This window comes from Girardinichthys multiradiatus, chromosome 1 (genome assembly GCF_021462225.1).
Source record: "Girardinichthys multiradiatus isolate DD_20200921_A chromosome 1, DD_fGirMul_XY1, whole genome shotgun sequence".
Classification (NCBI taxonomy): Eukaryota; Metazoa; Chordata; class Actinopteri; order Cyprinodontiformes; family Goodeidae; genus Girardinichthys; species Girardinichthys multiradiatus.
In genome coordinates this window covers 39,742,235-39,761,458 of record NC_061794.1, presented here as the reverse complement: position 1 = coordinate 39,761,458, position 19,224 = coordinate 39,742,235, and the positions used below count along the sequence as shown (strand labels likewise).

Below are 19,224 nucleotides of genomic sequence, written 5' to 3'. Positions count from 1 at the left end.
TTATATGATCAATTCTTGGAATAATTTCACATCTAATTCTTGTTTTGGGCGTTTCTGCCTGAAGCGAGGGTCCACTTCCAGCACAGTGCTGAGCTCCTGAGCCGCCTCGTGAAGGTGGAGGCCAACTACTCCCTGCAGTTGTACCCAGATGAGGGCCACATCCTGAGAGAGCCCCGCAGCGTTAAACACTTCCAGCGGACTGTGGTGAACTATCTCCAAAACTGCCTGAAACACAGCACCCTCCTAGATGCCCCAGAGGAAGAAGCGGAAGAAGATGACTGAACCCAGAGTCCTCCATCTCTTCTTCTGAAAGGACTCATGATGAGGACTGTATGCAACAGTTATGCATTTCATTGGGTCAAGTTACCAAGAATTAGAGCAGATGAGTGGGGACCAAAAGTATCAGATCATCTCCTGTAACGTCTGGAAAAATTGTTGTACTGTATGACATGTTGCACACAATCAGTTCTGCCGTTTTGTTATATGTTTGAGGAACAGTTTGTTTACAAAATTCACTTGAGATGATGTGGATGAGACTGCCACTGACTCAAAAAGTTTACAAAGGTTATAAAACATGCATGTCATAACGGCTGCATGATGTTGATTGTTGCATTTTGTGCATTTTTCCAGGATTTTCGTTGTTGTCTTCCAAGCTCAGAGCAGGGGTCTCTAAATCCAGTTCTTGAGAGCCACTGTCCTTCAATTTGAAATGCATCCCTGCTCCAACACTCCTAAATCAAATGGTTACATTACCGTCTCGACATGTCAAGATCTGCAGAGGCCTGGTAATGAGCTTTTGATTTAATTCAGCACTGGAACATACATACAAGAAAAAGTTGGAAGACAATATCTCATGAAGAGTTGGGGACCCCTGTCTTAGAGGTTGCAAAACCTGCCAACAGCAAAAACCATACTGGGAGATATTGAAAATTGTAACGTATTTCATAAAGTAAACATCTTAGCACACTGATTACTTTGAGAAATGAGGTAATCGGTCTTCCAAAAGTAAATATTTGGGATGGTTATTTAATAAATGTATGTTAATCCAAAACGTTGAATAAAGCGTCCTAATTGGTTACCGGTCTGTTCATAGCCTGCATGATCTCAGAATAAAATCAGAGCTACAATTTCATCCCTGTGGAATAGTAAAGTTATTTCAGTAGTTCAATAAAAAAAGTTAAACTCATATGCAGATTTATTGCACACACAGCTGTGCTAACTTTGGACTTTATTAAACACAGTAGACTAACACCAACAGATGGCATGGCTCCCCAAATCATCACTGATAGTAAGAACTTGTCCCTGTTATCTGTGCACCCTTTGTCCTTCCACTCAATTTTCTATACTTTTCCATTAATATGGCTGGATACAACACTGTTAACAGCCACCTAGTTTAGCAATGACATTTTGGTGACTTGCACGCCTTCTGGAGAGAGTAAGGGACTGTCTGATAGACACCTGTCAAGTCAGCAGTCTTCTCTATGATTATGTAGGCAATAACATGGCCATTACATATTGAAAACCATATTTACTAGTTTTCATTTGCTTTACACTATAATTCTCAAATGAATAGAAATAACGCTTGAAATAAATCGTTCTATATATAATGTATGAGTTTAACTTTTTTTATTGAATTACTAAAATCAATTAACTGTTTAACTTTATTATAATTTATTGAGGTGCACCTTTATTTTAACATTTTTACTGTGTTATGGGATTTACCTTAAGGACTGTGATAAATGTGCCAAAAACATTTTATGGATTTTAAATTTTAACATTTTGTTTGCATTGTGTGAATACCAACAAGTATGCAACTGATATGCAACAGAGACTATTTATATCACGCTTCAGTTCAAACATTATAATAATTTACAAGAAATGTAAGTGTCTGTGCCCTGTATTTAGAAGTATTATTTCTGTTTTTTGATACATTGTGGTATTTTAACCATTTATTGTGTAATGCAGAATTAAATTTTTTCTTTGCACAAACAGTTCAGGAATTATGTCAAAGCTTACAAAAGCAATCAAACTATCAAGAGTGCATGTTGTCACTAAACAAAATCCAACTTAATCCAGAATATAAGCTACTCCATTTTCATTTTACTCAAAAATAAAGCTGGACGTTTTTATTTCAAATACATAAAAAATATTCCTTCATCTGTTATGCCCATAGTTTCATAGAACCATTTTATGGGATTAATATTTAGATATAAATATAATGCCACTTATACTTCTTTCTACATACAGATCACAGTTTTGTTCTGGTTTGTATTATGTTTATAGCACTTCAATTCAAATGAATGCTTTGTCATTTCATTGTACAGTGTAATAAGTAGCATACAAAAATAAGAAAGCATTTCTGTTTCATCTATAACAGTTTAAAAACTAATAAATAGATCTTTGAAAACACAAATGGACAAAAAATAGATCAAACTTCTAAATTAAGGATAACACAAAACAGCAGTTCAGCATTTTAACAGCCTGGGGAAAAAAGCTATGTACCAGTCTGATGGTTCTGCTTTTTATTTGGCTTGAACATTTGCCTGATTTGCCAGCTGGAGTCTTTGATAATGTTCAGCACTCTGTTCCTGCAGGTGCTCTAAAACAGATCCTGGAAAGAAGGAAAGGACACTTCAGTGACCTCATCGGTCCCCCTCATTGTGCTCTGCAGGGCCATCTTGTCTGCCATATTGCACAACATTAGCACACTCTCCACCACAGCTCTACAAAATATTGTGAGGATGCTGATAGGCAGAGATGCTTGTTTACATTTTTTTTAGAAAGTGCAGCCTCTAGTAAATCTGGGGAATTCACTGCTTTCAACTCTGTGTTCTGCATGGTTGGTAATGGTTGGAGGGGAGGGTGCTCAGATAGTGACCTATACAAGTCAATAATCATTTCTTTGTATTGTCCATGTTGACCAAGTTGCTGCAACTTAAAATACATAACCCTTAGTATACAACATGATATTCAGGGTAAATAATTAAAATACAAATGTTTTCAAAAAAGGAGGTCAACCTAAATGTACTTTTAGACTTCACAAAAAATAACGACTTAGTAAATTTAGCTCATTCTTCCAGTGTATTAAATTTGGCCTGGTTTTGAAGAAGCGACGTTTGTTTATGTAATGTTTGGCTAATGGGAAAATGTTATTTATACCATAGTCAATATAGTTGTCATTAATAAAAACACAAAATGTAATATCTTTGATGGGTATATTCGTTAAACGAACCCCATGATAATGGCGAAGATCCTGCCAAAAGGATTGTACAATGTCACATGTGAAATACACATTAGGTTAACCAAAGGTCCGGAGAGTACATGTCACAAGTGTGGCAAAATGGACAGACCATGGTTTAAACCTGTCGTCACAAACTTAACTAACATCCAATCCAATCACAGTACCCTTCACTTTCATTTGACGAATCAAACCGATCTACGTCATTCCACCGATCCAGCGCATCATCCAATCAACACAGCGGGGAGTAGCAGGCCTGAATCCTTCTTCAACCTTCTACTTTCAAGAGGGGCACCTTCAACCCGGTCTGCGGTGCACTGGCAGTGGCTCCATTTGTTTGAAACAAGAAGTAGAAATAACACGTTGATATAGACACAATGTCCTTCCTGACTATTAACAGGCTAGCACCTAAACTTCTCAATTCAAAGGTAAGACAATAAGAACCACACGACGGGTGTGTTTTTTTGGTTTTTTTGTCTGAACGGCTGACGTTATCTTCGAGCTAACTTTCGGTTAGGCTGCTAACAATGCTAACAGATGGCTAGTAAACGTTAGCTAGCATAGCCATATCTGGGATGTACTACACTTGGGGGAACAGTCTGTGTGGTTCTTGCGCAAACATTTTAAGGTATTTTAACAACAGCCGGTGTTTTCCCGCTGGTCCGTGCTTTGGATTTGTAATGGGGAAATTGCGTCTTAGATAATATTAGCTTGGGGTTTTTTTTCCTCCTGTTAAACTGGCCTGCTAAAGTCTCAACCTAGACTTGTTTCTTTAGCCAGACCGTCATACCTCTAAGCGCTTTAGGAGTCAGTTTACTCAACCTCTGTTATATGCTTTAACTGTTTATATTACATTATATGTGCCTTTATACTGAATTTTAACTTTACTGATTATCTTTTTTCTCCGTTGACCTTCACGTTAAGATTAATACTTCAGCTGTGTCCAATGTCCTACCAGGATAAGGTCTGCAGCTTACTGTGTATGAATCTAATAATCAAAAGAGTGGTGCAGAAACATATTTTTGTTTGCGTGTTCATAGTCTTCCAAAGTAGATGTGGTTTGTGTAATACACTCTAATCTAACTTGTAATTACAGGCATGTTTAATAGTTAATTGAGTGTCTTGTACTTTTATCAGCTGAAGTTAGATCTGGAAAGCTAGCTCTACTCCAGCCAGTCGGTGATCCAATACCTGTAGTTCAAAACTTTCATTGACTACAAACCATTGTCCTACTGGACTGACTTTTCAGTGCAGATGTGACCCTCATATCAATGTGTGCATTACTACTGAAATTTTTACAACAAATCTTTACAAAGTGTCTTTCCTCACCATTAAATTGGTGACTAAGTAGTTTCCCACCTTGCTGGGTCCAGTGTGCCTTATAGGTGAAGCTGACCCCTGACACATTCAGATATCATTATCTCAGCTGATTACAAGTATGAGTTGGCTTTTTTTTCTGCAGTTACATAACACCTTATGACTCCAAACTATGACAAAAACTAAGATGATAAAAAATGTCATCCTCTTAGTTAAATATGAAAAAAAATATTTATATTTTAGAAGGCAAATAATGATTGAAATTCAAAGATTTAAGGGTTTAAAAAATGCTCTAGAGGTGCACAGTTTGTTGCCGGTCAGGTAGTTTGATAGTTTGTAGTTTTGAGTAGAACTGAAAATCGCAATTTATTTATCAAATATGTCCTAAACCATTATTTTTATTAAACTTAAAAATGCATTAAAGTACATGCTCTTTATGAGTAGGAAAAAACCAATTTGACATGGTGATCAGAGGAAAGTTTTGATCTCTGCCAATTGATTGATGCATCACAAATTTTCGCTTCTAAATACTGTTGACGGTGTTTCATCCCTAAACCAGATTGTGTTTTGCTGTTAAACAATAGAAAATGCTAGTTGCTGACAGTCAAGTGTTTTTTTTTATAAACACTACCTTTTGGATGCTAACTCCTTTAACCTTTCTGTGAAATGTAGTTTCTCCACTTCCTCTCCCTTCTAGGCTGCTGGGGATCATTGAGTGAAACTACGGGTCTGTATATAAGACCTAGAGCGGTTGCATAATCTTTCTCTCAGCTGCATAAGGAGTGTTTAGTGATGCAAAAAGCTCCCTTTTGTATTGGTGACCCTTGGCTTGACCCTTCTCAGTTGGGTTCTTTTGGGGGAAGCAGTGCATTTTGCCAAAGGGTTTTCCCTCATCTATGGATACATTTGATTTAAAAAACAAAAACTGTCCAGCAAGAGCTACCTCACCTTTCAACTTCACAGAAGTGTTTTGATGCAAATACTTAAATAACGTGCGCTAATAGTTATTCTGTTTTGTTTTTAAATATATCCTTCCATCATCGTGTCCCAGTACAAAGGTGGTAATTTTGTGTACATTTTATTTTTACACTGTTTATTACTGTTTAACTTTTATTAGAATAATCCAATATTTACCTCTCAGTAAGGGAAGGCAGTGTTTCAGCACCAAAATCATTCGTCAGTATAGCAATAATAAAACCTTAACAAAACATCTATACTGGTTACCAAACCCATTTATTTATAAATGACCCTAAACAATAGCAATGCTGACAAAATTGTTCTAGAATAAAACTGACTATTAAAGACGCAGGCTGGAGAAGAAAGGTGATAACTTTTACCTATTATTCACTGTTTAACAGAAGAATAAAGGAGGCCAATAATATTAGGCCATAGCCAACATCTCATGGTGGGTTGAAAATCAAAGATGTTTGAAAACAATAAAATTAGAAAAAAACACAATACACAAGAGATTTACAAAATATATTGGTAGTTTTATTATTCAGGTCTGGATTTAAAAAATCTTGTAAAGTATAAAAATAATCTGAGACATTTGCATAGGATTGCATTCCTCCTCAGTCCAGAATGCCACTTAATGTAATACTGACACAAGAAATGTTGTGAATTGCCACACATTGTGCTAGCTGCCTCGTAGAAGCTGATTTATTTATTTTTATTCAATCTTTTGTATAAATCAGATTGTCATAGTTGCCGGTTTCTGGAGTAATCACCTGCTTTTTGTTTCTCCTACTGCTTGTAATCATCAAATTGGACATACAAAACTTTGGAAAGTTTTGAGCAGACGTTGTCCACCTGCCACACCAGAACAACAGAGTTAAAAATAGAAAGTTCGATTGATAAAGTACAGAGTTGCTGTTTGCTTTGACCTCTTGCTTTTTTTTTTTTTTTTTTTTTTTTTTTTTTTTTTTTTTTGTGGCACTAGTGGCATTTATTTTGTAAGTTGGCTGACAGGAAATGTGGTGGAGAGAGTGAGAGGAAGACATGCAGCAAAGGTCAATGGGCCCGGACTCCAACCCGTGACGGCTGAGTCAAAGACTCTAACCTCTGTACATGAGTCACACGCTTTAACCTTGTGCCACTGCCTCGCCCCAGACCTACTGCTTTTTAGGAACTATATACTGATTACCAAGTGTAAAATGTTGAACTAGAGTTAGAATGTACTAAATACTGATCTGTGAACACTTTAGTTTACATGACCTTTTAATTGGCTTTTATGAGCTTTTTAAAATAAATTTAAATGAACAAAGTTATGTTTTTCATGAGTTTATTTTGGAGATGCTGTTTAATTTTAAATTGTTGGAAAAGTTTCATTTAAATGTAGTGTTGCTTTTAAAATAAAAATCCTGCTTTTTTGTTTTTTTCACAGAATGCCACATACTTCTTTGTGGCTGCTAGGAATGCCACTGCATCGACAACAGTAAGTTTGCAGTAATATTTCAAAGCGTCCTCATTACTGATTTTTATTTATTATTATTATAGTTATATTATCAATAAAAGACTTACAATATGTAGTATTATACTATTAATAACTTCTATCTTTAAAGTGTCAAACACACTAAGCTCTGTGATGCTGCACTTGTATATCAGAAAGTCTGGAGTGTGGTTTCGTTTACATTTCTATATCAAATAAAGCGTCTTGTTGAATCAATGTTGCCTCTTTCTCTCCAGAATCTGAAGGATGTGTTGGCAGACCTCATCCCTAAAGAACAGACCAGAATTAAGAACTTTAAGCAACAGTATGGCAAAACAAACATAGGTCAGATTACTGTTGACATGGTGAGTAACACTTTACATGTTACATTAAGTGAACTGTCCAACATGGATGTAAAGAAGTAGAATAAAGAAAGTAGAAAGAATTGTCTGTTTAAAAAGGCCTGAGTCAGTATACTAATTTAGGGAGGTCTGTCCCTGCTTTTGACCATGGCAGAGATTAATCATAGCTTGGCTGCAACACGTAATCCAGTTAGGCCTGCTCCAGCTTGTGTACTGTGTCAAGTATCACTGTATGGTCATCTGCTTCAGAGGTCACAGTATGAACCGATTCCTGCCAACAAAGATATTTCAGCTGAGTCGCTCACAATCTCTGCTGTAAGCTGCAGATCCCAAACAAGCATGTATTGACTCACAGGCATTTACACCAGTGCAATGATGCTTACTGGCTGGTTTTTAGGTGGCTTGAAGAGAAATTTGTCCTGCTGGTTATTTTTATTTTGTTATAGCAAGTTTACCTCCAGTCTTGACCTGTTTTCTACATGGAATAATTAGCTTTAAGTAAAGTCTGTGGTAATTTGTGATCTGCAGCTCAAGGTTTTTCAAATTATTTTTTACTGTTATTTGATAGGTCTATGGTGGTATGAGAGGCATGAAGGGTCTGGTATATGAAACATCTGTGTTGGATCCAGAGGAGGTAAGTGTTCAACATGTATAATATAGTACAGAACATTTAGGAAAATTAGGGTCATAGTGATGACAAACTATTAATAACTATTAATAAACAAAAATATTAATAAATAAAAACTGTTAAAACTGAGTTTAGTTGATCAATTATTCCTGCAGTCACATTCAGCCTGGTAATGTTGTCTTGTTGTTCAAACATGAAAGACGTAATTAGATTTTTTTTAATAAAAGCTTGTGTAACTTTGTACTTTTAAGTACTATGTAGAACTCCTGGTAGTTTATAGGCTGTACGGATACCGCTCAATAAATTACAATATCTTTGTAAGTTTGGTTTAATACGGTAATTCAATTCAAAAAGGGGGACTCCTACAGACCCATTACCTATGTAGTTGTATATTTCAGCAATTTATTTCTGTTTTATTGTTATGCCGTACAGCTGATGAACACCAAAGATCGAGTTTTTCAGAAAATTTTAATATTACACAAGTCCAAAGAAACAAAACGATTTATCGAGATGCACCTCTATGTGCATCTGTTCTAAGTACCCATGGTTTTATGCTACACATTTTAATATAACTTCTTTTATTTACACGTTTAATTCTTCACACAAGATCATGTGTTTCCTCTGCATCTCTGTGTCGCTGCGCAGGGCATTCGTTTCAGAGGTTACAGCATTCCAGAGTGTCAGAAGTTGCTGCCTAAAGCTCCAGCAGGTCAGGAGCCACTGCCTGAGGGCCTCTTTTGGCTGCTGATAACAGGACAAATACCAACTGAGGAGCAGGTGAGTAAGACGGAAGATGCAGTAAATTGAAACAAGGATTGATGTACACCAGGAGTTTTTTTTTATTTTTATTATTATTTCTACTTGTATCTCAAATATTGGTACATTTTCCACTTGCTGAAGGATAAAAATTATTCTGGAATAAAAAAAAAATATATATAAAGTAATTTTGCACCTATGCTCCATACTGGAAGACTATTGACAGTAACATGTAAGTACAGAGAAACATTTTAATATCTAATTTGATTTATATATGATGGCTTAGCTTCACTGTAAATGACAGCAGCGCAAACAAGAAGCCACACAGTTTCTTATTTATTTATACCAATCAGGAGGCAAATCTGAACAGGAAGGCGTGGGATGTGTTTTTGGGTTTTTTTTCTGAGAAAATTACACAAATGAAGTACTTTGGTACATAAGTTCAAATTCTGATCTGATGTCTATTAAAGTATAAATATATATTTAATGGTTGCAGTAGCCTCTTCAATGCAAGCAGTAATGCACTTCTTAACTGGAAGGCACCCAATTTGAACACATTTGTTGTGATTATGAATCTGAGAATATTTAATATTAATATTTTTGTTAGGTATTAATTAGTCAAACTCAGAGGAAAGAAGTAATGACACAGGGTCTCTGTTTTTAATATTTTATCAAATAATATTTTGCTCTGTTAAGGGTTGTCCTGTGAATACCGGCCCAGTAAGGCGATGGTATTAGGACAAAATAGAAAGGTGGGAGATGAGCTCTGACATTATTAAACAGCAAAACTCTGCACACACATGGAATGAATTCACACAATTTCTTAAAATACAAGAATTTATTAACAAAAATAAGTCAACTCAAAGTCAAACATATTTCAATCAACAAACTCTTTACTATGCTAAAACAATCCAACTAAACTACCAAGCAGAATTAAAGAATAATGAAGACTAATGGACTATGTACAATATAAACAAGTTGATTAAAGATGATTGAAACCATGACTGAAAGAGTGATGCAACATTACCATGCAATGTTTATGTTTGAGAACCAAGGATTATCTTGAAGAATCTGGAAATGAAGTTAAGTTAGTCTTGGAACCAACTTAGACAATAATCAGCAAACCTTTAGACAACCAATCACAATGCAAGATCAGATACAATATTATTTTAATAAAATAATGTTTTAAAGAATGATCTGCTGAATAAAACCAACTTTCTGGATGACCATTTCTCCACGGTGTCTAATTAGCTGCCTTTATTGAAATAATATTTGAAGAAATATTATTATGGGAATATTTTGGAAAAGAGCCAAATCTATCTGGAGAAATGGGGCTTAATGGTTTTTACTTAGTTATCAAATTTAGTAAAATAATGTTTAGGAACTATTATTTACTGGGTTGAAAACTAACAACCTTTCTGTTAAATACTCTTTAGTAGCAAGCACGTGTTCTTACCGGTTAGCATTTGAGCTAACAAAGAAGCTAATAGCTTAGCAACAGAATCAGCACATACCTTTAAAATACTGTTAATATACGGGTTAAAAAGCATAAGCGCGGACGGCGCGTTATGATCAATCATCTGTGTTTAAAATCACCCTTCAAGTAAAGTTTGACTTAACTTAAAAACACACAAACACAGAACACAAGCAGGGCACGTGTGCTGCAGATAGCCTGCTAGCACTAAGATAGCCGAGTTTCACAAAAACAAACTTCATAGAATGAAAACATTCAGATCATTTCATCCTAACTGTTAATCTGCCCAAAACACTTAACCTCATAAACCGTGGTGAGGAAACGTTGTCCAAGGATGAAGTTTGAAGAAGGTATCCACAGTCAACAAGCGGTTAGCTCGGTAGCTTCGCGGGGGGTTGAAGGTGCGTTCGCTCTGAACAAAAGGGTTAGCTTCCCGCTAACCTCTTCAGCTTCTCACGATCAGAAGGTGCGTTCGCTTTCTAGCTCCGGAGCTGTAGCTGGGCGGCTCGTTCTGTCCGCTGCGGTCTCTGCTGTCTTCTTCCAGACTGGGAGACCACGTCTTTGCAGGGGGTTTCTCTCGAACACCTTTTGCTCCTACAGGGCTCGGAGAGAGAGTCAAGCAATGCTTGTACCTTAATTACCCCCGTTCATGAATGAAAATACCGGATACACAAACAGTATTTCATTTGTACTTATCTTTACATATGATTGATGATCGTATGACATCCTTGGATCCAGTTGAAGAGTTTATGTCTGTTTGCCAGCAAAGAGACATCAGCGCGCTTTGTCTCCCCTATCCAGTCCCTCTGGAAGGCCGTGTGGAAGAGGGCGGATGTAGCAACAGCTGTGCTTTTATTTGGGTAGTGGCGTCACAGGAAGTCCGCAGCTATCCCGTTTCCTGGCTGTGCCGGAAAAAGGTTAATGCACTTTATTTTGAAAGTTCCAGAAAGGTCCGTACCGGAGTTTAATGTTGAAATCCATGGCTGTGGATCCCAAAGCATCCCAACACAAGATTGATTATTCGGGAGTAAAATTTTGATTGGTTTGGAACCTACAATGGGGATTGAGATGGCTACTATAAAAGTTAGATTGGTGGGTCAGTTCTAGTTGTGGTAGATTATCCACACTTGGAAAGGATTCAGGTATTTACATAAGCAGTTGGCAGTTATGAGGTGCTGTTTTCCAAAACTGTTAGAGATGGCTGCTTATAGATTAGGGCCTCTCTGTCATTGTACATTGACCTACAGAACCAAAAATTAAACTGAATCACAGTCTGACCTTTATTGCTGCAGCTGAAAAGATCCATTCTTTTAGCTGATTATGATTCGCTCATGTAATGGCTTTTACCTCCTTCGTCCTAACTGTGAGATTTACACCATCTGCGTAGGCTTAAAGAAGGAAGTCGAAAAGGAAAATTCAGACCGATATTTTATTCTCTTAAACAAGCTGACCTGGAAGGAGTTGCATAAAAGTAAGTAATGTGTTTTTTTTTTGTTTTTTTTGTTTGGTTTTTTTTGCCCCTTAGGTAAACTGGGTGTCCAAAGAGTGGGCGAAGAGAGCAGCACTCCCCTCTCATGTTGTCACCATGTTGGATAATTTCCCCACAAACCTGCACCCCATGTCTCAGCTTAGTGCTGCTATCACAGCTCTGAACAGTGAGAGCAGCTTTGCACAGGCATACTCTGAGGGAGTTCACAAGTCCAAGTACTGGGAGGTGAGTGTAAATCTAGATAACCCGTCATGTCCTAATAAACAGTGGCTTAGAACTGAGTGGAAAATATCACACCCAAATGGTGAAGCGGGACAAAGTTAGGACTAAAGTTAATTTTGAAATTATAAACTTAATTTGGCGTTTTGCTCAGAAAGCTTTACAGCTTCACAAAGCTTCTGTCCACTCTGTTACACTTTGTTTGGTTAAATGAAGTGATTAATGCTGCTTTTCTTAGTTTGTCTATGAAGACTCCATGGACCTGATTGCCAAGTTGCCCTGCATTGCTGCTAAGATCTACCGCAACCTTTATCGTGAAGGAAGCAGCATCGGAGCCATCGACTCCAACCTGGACTGGTCCCATAACTTCACCAACATGCTGGGCTACAGCGACGCCCAGTTCACTGAGCTAATGAGGCTCTATCTCACCATCCACAGGTGGGACTTAAAATGCATCTTCTACAAGGAATTTGACCTGGTGTAGCTGGAGCATTTTAATAAAATTTAAAGAAAAACACAAAAAAACAATGAACTATAAAGTGTAGGACATAAAATTAAAAAAGTAACACACCCTATGTACACGAGGTACAAAAAAAAAAACTTTATACATCACAAACTTGATTTTTATTAATGGACTGAAATGTTAAGATCAGATTCAGGAATAAAAAAAATTTTAAAATGTAGACTTTATTGATCTCACAATGGAGAAATTATCCTCTGCATTTACCCATTCCTTGCGGATCCCAAGGGGAGCATTCAGGGGCTGAGGGTCTTTCTCAGGGACCCAGAATGGCAGGCTGTAGGATTCCACCTTTATAAGCTGTTGGCAACACCCTGTATGCAAAACTAGTAGTAACATTTTAAATGTTATATGGAACTGGAAAAAGCGAAGTATAAAGTGTGTTTTTAGTGGTGTTTTCAAATTTCTGAAGTTCTGAATGTGGCATATTGAAGCTACTTGCTGTGATTAGCAAAGTGTTGTTTTTTTCTTTTTTAAAGTACTCACGTTTGTCACCAGATTTTTTATTTGAGCGCAACACCTGAACAAATATGCAGAACATCAGGACTGAGGAAGTGGGTTAGGAACCTCAATCCTACACGGATAACTCTACAAAATTACCCAAATTCTTCTACTGGAAGCTTCAATGTTCCTTGGATGTCTTCTCTCCTCCAGCAGCTTCTGGCTTTTTTCTGTACATTTTATTTTTTTCTGTAGTCTCTTAATATGTTTATCAAGATCAAAACAAATGGAATTATGATCATGCTAAACAATTGTTTTATTTTGTTTTTGTTGCACTCAGGATGAGTTTAGCAGGCCTCTAAAACACTTGTTTGCGATTCCTATAGTTTAAATTTACAATTGGTTAAGGATCCACAACCCTGGAGACTGTTGATTATTTTATATCTTGGAACAAATATGCTGTAAAACCAAAACTTTACCCTTCGTCGTCCCAAAAATGGCTTTGAAGAGGGCGTTACTCACTCAGCCTCCAGCCATCTAATCTTTCTATGAAGAAAACTTGATTTTATTTATGTACTTGAAATGTAACGCTGTAAAACAGCAAAGCTAGCATGTTTAAGCTGTCATGTCCTGTTAATAATGTTGTTTTTCTTCACACCAGTGATCATGAAGGAGGCAACGTAAGTGCCCATACCAGCCACCTAGTAGGGAGTGCCCTCTCTGATCCCTATCTGTCCTTCAGCGCAGCTATGAATGGTCTGGCTGGTCCTCTTCATGGTCTGGCCAATCAGGTTTGTACATACCTTATCATTTTCTGTTTTAAACTAAAGCAGCTTATTAACTCACCCTGGTTCCCTCTCACACAGAGCGTTTTTAAACATACCCAGGCACAATAAAGATGTTACTAATGATTATCAGAGTTTTCTCAGTGTTTTTGGCTCTTTTTGCTTTCAGCTCGAATCACCACCAAATAATTTTTTTTGTTTGAAGAGATTTTTTTTATAACTAAAACAAGTAAGCCCTAATGTCTCAGACATGTTTATTTGATCCATGCATGAGAAAGTTGCTGAGATGTACAAAGACTTTTCTCATCCTCTTCACACACAGTTTCAGTTGAGAAGATTTAAGGTACCAGTGACACAGAAACAAATCCTATAAGAAATAATTTTTTCTTTAGATGTAACCTTTTTAAACTAGGAAATCTAAATTTAACCACACATATTTACAACTCTGCCTCACTGCTTTTTAAATGCTTTTTAGTTTGTTTTGACTCTGTGTGGGTTTATGTTTATTTGTTTTAACTTTGTGCATTTTAGCACTTAATGTATAATCTTGCTGGATGCTGAAAATGTTTTATGCACACAAACCTATTAATCTTAGGTTCTCCTTACCTACCGACGTGTTTTAATGATTAAACTTATTTGAGACCATAGTGTTTACAGATCATTAGCTAATGTAAAAAACGTAAAACATTCCTGTCATTTTCAGAGCCACGCTGAGTGTCTGAACGTAGATTCTCCAGTGTCCACCACACTGGTGCATTTGTTTTTACTAACCGGGTGATAATGTTATGTATGAACGTCATAGTTGGAAACCTGAATAACTTGTGTGTGTGTATAATTATGTTCTGTTAAAGGAAGTGCTGGTGTGGCTGACTGCCCTGCAGAAGGAGCTTGGAGGGGAAGTATCTGATGAGAGGATGAGGGATTATATCTGGAACACACTCAAGTCTGGAAGGGTAAAAACTCAACCATTGCCACTCAATCAGGAGTTTGTTTTGTCAAAAGCCATGCAGGGAGGTTGTGATCTCATCTGTTGTGTACTAGCTCTAGTTATTTATACTTAAGAGTAGTATTTTAGCTGAGTACAGTATTTCTGTTCTGGTTCTAGGTGGTTCCAGGTTATGGCCATGCGGTCCTAAGGAAGACTGACCCACGTTACACCTGCCAGCGAGAGTTTGCCCTGAAACATCTGCCCAATGACCCCATGTTTAAGTTGGTTGCCCAGCTTTACAAAATTGTACCCAATGTGCTCTTGGAGCAGGGTAAAGCCAAGAACCCCTGGCCTAACGTGGACGCTCACAGTGGAGTTCTTCTGCAGGTAAGATGAGAGTGAATCATACGTTTGCCATCCACAACACCTTGGACTTTATCATGTTGTCATGTCACAACCACACCTTTCATTGGATTTTATTGGGATTTTCTGTGACAAACCAACTTAACCTACCACATAATTGTGAAATGGAAGGAAAATGGTTTTCAAAATGTAAGTTCCTCTCAGTTCCTCATGACCTTGTTTGTTTGTTACATACTTAGGGCCCCTCCTATTCAATATCTACATGCTCCCCCTAACTCAGATTTTAATAAACAACAATGTAAGTTATCATAACTATGCAGACGACACACAGCTATACGTTATGATGTCATCAGGTGACCATGAACCCATTCAAGCGCTGGGTAAATGCTTAGAAGAAATCAATGCATGGATGGGCCTAAATGTTCTTCAACTGAATCAATACAAAGCTGAAGTAATAATTTTTTTTGGACCAAAGGAAAAGCGTTTTAAAAGTTTCAGTTAATACAACTAGGAACCACCAATCAGGCTCAAGATCTGGGTGTAGTGATGGACTCAGACCTGAACCTTCAGAGGTACATAAAGACAGTAACAAGGTCGGCCTTCTATCACCTAAAGAACATCTCCAGGATTAAAGGACTAATGTCTCAGCAGGACCTTGAAAAACTAATTCATGCGTTCATCTTTAGTAGAATTGATTACTGCAACGGTGTCTTCACAGGTCTGCCTAAAACGTCGATCAGACAGCTGCAGTTGATCCAGAACGCTGCTGCCCGCGTCCTCACTAGAACTAAGAAAGTGGAGCACATCGGCCCGGTTCTAAAGTCCCTACACTGGGTCCCTGTAGCTCAGAGAATGGACTTTAAAATACTTCTGTTAGTCTATAAATCACTGAATGGCTTAGCACCAAAATACACTATAGTGTTGTTGTCAGTGTATCAACCACCCAGACCTCTCAGGTCTTCTGGCCCAAATCTACTCTGCATACCCAGAACCAAACATGGAGAAGCAGCTTTTAGTTCTTATGCTCCACTAATTTGGAATAAACTCCCAGAAAACTGTAAAAGTGCCGAAACCCTAAGTGGCTTCAAATCAAGATTAAAAACATATTTGTTTAGAGTGGCCTTTGACTGGGCCATCTAGGCATGATTAGTTGCGTTTTGAGTCCAATTTTCCTTTAATTTTCTTGTCCATTATTCTATTCTCTTTATTTTATTTTACTTTTTTAAATGACCTCTGTTTGATTTTATCATTTGATTTGTTTTTCTGTATCTGTGTTTATTTGCTTTGTGATTGTATTATAATTGTATGTACAGCGCTTTGAGTGTCTCGTTGCTGAAAAGCGCTGTATAAATGAACTCACCTTACAATTAAAATACATGGAAGTTTGTGGTTTCATTGTGGCGAAATGTGAGGAGGTTCTTCAGATAAAGCGGTGCTGTGTCTACAGTCATAGTGCCCTGCAAAAGCATTCATGTCTTCTCTTTGTGTGCAGTACTACGGAATGACGGAGATGAATTACTACACTGTCCTCTTCGGTGTGTCCCGTGCTCTGGGCGTCCTCGCCCAGCTGGTGTGGAGTAGAGCCCTAGGCTTCCCCTTGGAGCGCCCCAAGTCCATGAGCACAGATGGACTGATGGCCCTGGTCGGACCCAAGTCAGGCTGAAGCGACACCTCAAAGGAGCTGGGGGTTAGCATGAAGGGTGAGACGATGTGGAAACATCTAAAGGCAGACATCAGTTGACCCTTTTGTCATTTCCAACCCCAGGGATTTATTGGGATTCAAAGAGACAGTACGCTTTTAATGTTATTACACTAAAGAAGGGCCTTTTAAATTGTCACACCAATAATGTCCTGCATTTAGTTAACCACTGACAAGTTTCCCCATCACATTTGCATGCTTGGAACTTGAGAGGAACAAACTTCAGACATGCACATATGAAACCTTGAGTGGGCTCAAAATGTTTTCCAGTCCTTGTCTGCAAGCATCTGTAAGATTTCCCTGAGCACTGCCTGCATGGTTCACATTGAGCACCGAGTCTGAGCTTTGAATAGGCAGAAGCATTCAAAGGGAGCTGTGGGAGTGAACTACACTTCCTAGATATTAAAAAATCTTCTAAAACCCTTCAGCTTTGGATTAAAATTTTTGTGTTCTATGCAATCTTATTTTCCTATACAGGTAATTGGTGTGTTTCACTCCCACATATGAACACTCCAGTTTGAAATAAATTTAAAAAAGGTCCTAAGCAGTAACCCAGTGTGTAATCTGTTGAAGATATCTGTTTAATTAAAAGTTACTGCCCCTTTAAATCTTTGATCTCCCCCATTTCTCCTGCTTGTATTTTTATTTTGTTTTTTTTTTAATAAATGACTTCGGATACCTCTATGATCAAAATGCCTGTCTGCATAGAAATATCGTCACTTTTCCTTTAAAATTTCAGGTTTTATTAAGTTTCTACTGAAAGGGTCTTAAGAATTGTAGATGATGAAGAATGTTCACCAACAGTGTGACAAATTTGACTCAAAATGGTGTTGTAGTTGCCTGTAAAATCCTTAAGAGCAAGCTTGAGATTAAAAGGTTTGATGGGGAGGTTTTGTAGTGTATTTTAATCCCCACAGGAGAGCGCTTTGACATCAACTACTTGAAAATGAGCGCTTGATTGGGTTTCCTAATAGCAGTAGAACCCTTCCAGCTTGATTGTGTAATTTTTTTTTTTTTTTTTACTGCGGGTTTATTTATGTTGAAAATGCAAAGAAAGTAATCTTTGGGTTCTCATTTTGTGGTTTTATTTATACTTTGTGTACATATATGTGTATAGCTTGAATGTATGAGCTGTATGCTATCACCTGCTTGTTATAACCACAATGAGTCCCACAGTTTACCAACGATGTAATCACGGTGTCCAGTTCGGTCGCATTGGTCTCCGTCTCATTCTGACAATGAACAAAAAAAACCTGCAGTTGTCTTGTAAATACAGGTTCTTGCTGGTTTTGTTTATTTTTTTCTTTTCAAATAAATGTTTCAAGCTTGCTCTTAGGTTCTGGGTTGGTCAGCACTCCGTGTTTGTGAAGTTTCTGCTCCTGCATATTTACTCCCCCCCCTCCCCTCCCAAACTTTCAGTCGGTAGTTCAAACAACTGATTCATTACTACTGTGATTTCAGGCTCAATCAGGCATCTGTGTTTTCTTGTGTTCTTCCATGTATTGGGTGGTTCCTGAGATGTGGTCATTTTGATCGTAGAGGGCTACAAAGGTTGTGTGTAACTCGGCAAACTGATTGCAGGTGGTTTCATTGAAGAGATGCTTTAGCAGATTGAGTTGGATGGGTCAAATGGGCAAAACAATAAGTTTAAAAAAACAATTGTTGAAAAAGACAAAAAAATGAAAAATAAAGGTTTTTATTAGTATTTCTTGTCCTCTTTATTGTTCCATGAAAATTCGGGGCCTAGCAAAGTATTTATGTCCCTGCGACTTTTTCATATTTTTATACATTACAACCACAAACTTCAAGGCATTGACATTTTATGTGATGGAGCAACACAAAGTAGCAAAACATGTTGATGTGAAAGGGGAAGGATGCATGGTTTTTAGAGTTAAGTGTGGTGTGCCTGAACCCCTCTTAGTTAAAAGTCCTTTAAAGAACCACCTTTCACTGCAATAACACCTGCAGGTGTTTTGGGGTACGTCTAACTGTCTTGTGCAGTAATATTTGCCCTTTTTTTAGTGGACCTCAAGCTCATTCAGAGAAGATTAATAGTAACAAATTTAGGTTGTGTAACTCAGTTTAGGTCTGGACTTTGACTGGGCCATTCTGATACATGAACATGCTCTGACTGTATCTTTAGGGTCGTTGTCCTGCTGGAAGTTGAACCTCGCCCCAGTCTTGAGTCTTTTGCAGCTTCTAACAGGTTTTCTTCCAGGCCTGTTCTTAACTCTTTTCCACTTATGTCAATTCTGACCAGCCTTTCTGTCTCTGCTTAAGAAGATCGTTCCCACAGCAGGATGCTGCCGTTGACATGTTGGATGGTGTGATCAGGGTCGTGTGCATTCCTTTGCACTACACATAACTTTATGCATGTTGGACAGAAGGTGCTTTGGTCTTGACTGACCAAAGCACCTTCTTCCTCATAATGCTGTGTCCCTTACATGACTTTCTATGGATAAGGGTTTTGTTTCATAAAGGCCAGGGCCCATATTCACAAAGAGTCCTAAAACTGAGTAGCTCCTAGTGATGTCAATCTAAGAAAAATCTTTAAATTTCTGAAATTCTAAGATTTTT

General features: G+C 37.7%; 2 protein-coding genes across 2 annotated transcripts in view; both read left to right on the top strand.

Moving 5' to 3' along the window:
* Positions 1-1,991, top strand: part of LOC124872027 (inactive dipeptidyl peptidase 10) — a 30,312-nt gene extending 28,321 nt beyond the window's left edge. The window contains 1 exon segment of the mRNA XM_047371682.1: positions 65-1,991. Coding sequence (XP_047227638.1) covers positions 65-282 — 218 coding nt within the window. The 3' untranslated portion in view covers positions 283-1,991.
* A 1,506-nt stretch (positions 1,992-3,497) lies between these two features.
* cs (citrate synthase) lies at positions 3,498-18,352 on the top strand. Its single transcript, XM_047363568.1, has 11 exons — positions 3,498-3,666; positions 6,939-6,989; positions 7,241-7,348; positions 7,914-7,979; positions 8,619-8,750; positions 11,729-11,917; positions 12,150-12,349; positions 13,534-13,663; positions 14,509-14,610; positions 14,763-14,972; positions 16,441-18,352. The coding sequence occupies exons 1-11, from the start codon at positions 3,616-3,618 to the stop codon at positions 16,609-16,611; spliced, it is 1,410 nt and encodes a 469-aa protein (XP_047219524.1). The 5' UTR covers positions 3,498-3,615; the 3' UTR covers positions 16,612-18,352.
* The last annotated feature ends 872 nt before the right edge of the window (positions 18,353-19,224 follow it).

Excerpts from the sequence above, each read along its gene's own strand:
- cs (XM_047363568.1), top strand. The coding sequence starts at position 3,616 with ATGTCCTTCCTGACTATTAACAGGCTAGCACCTAAACTTCTCAATTCA. Across the intron at positions 7,980-8,618 it reads CTGTGTTGGATCCAGAGGAG|GGCATTCGTTTCAGAGGTTA; the intron begins GTAAGTGTTCAA and ends GTCGCTGCGCAG. Across the intron at positions 11,918-12,149 it reads ACAAGTCCAAGTACTGGGAG|TTTGTCTATGAAGACTCCAT; the intron begins GTGAGTGTAAAT and ends TGCTTTTCTTAG.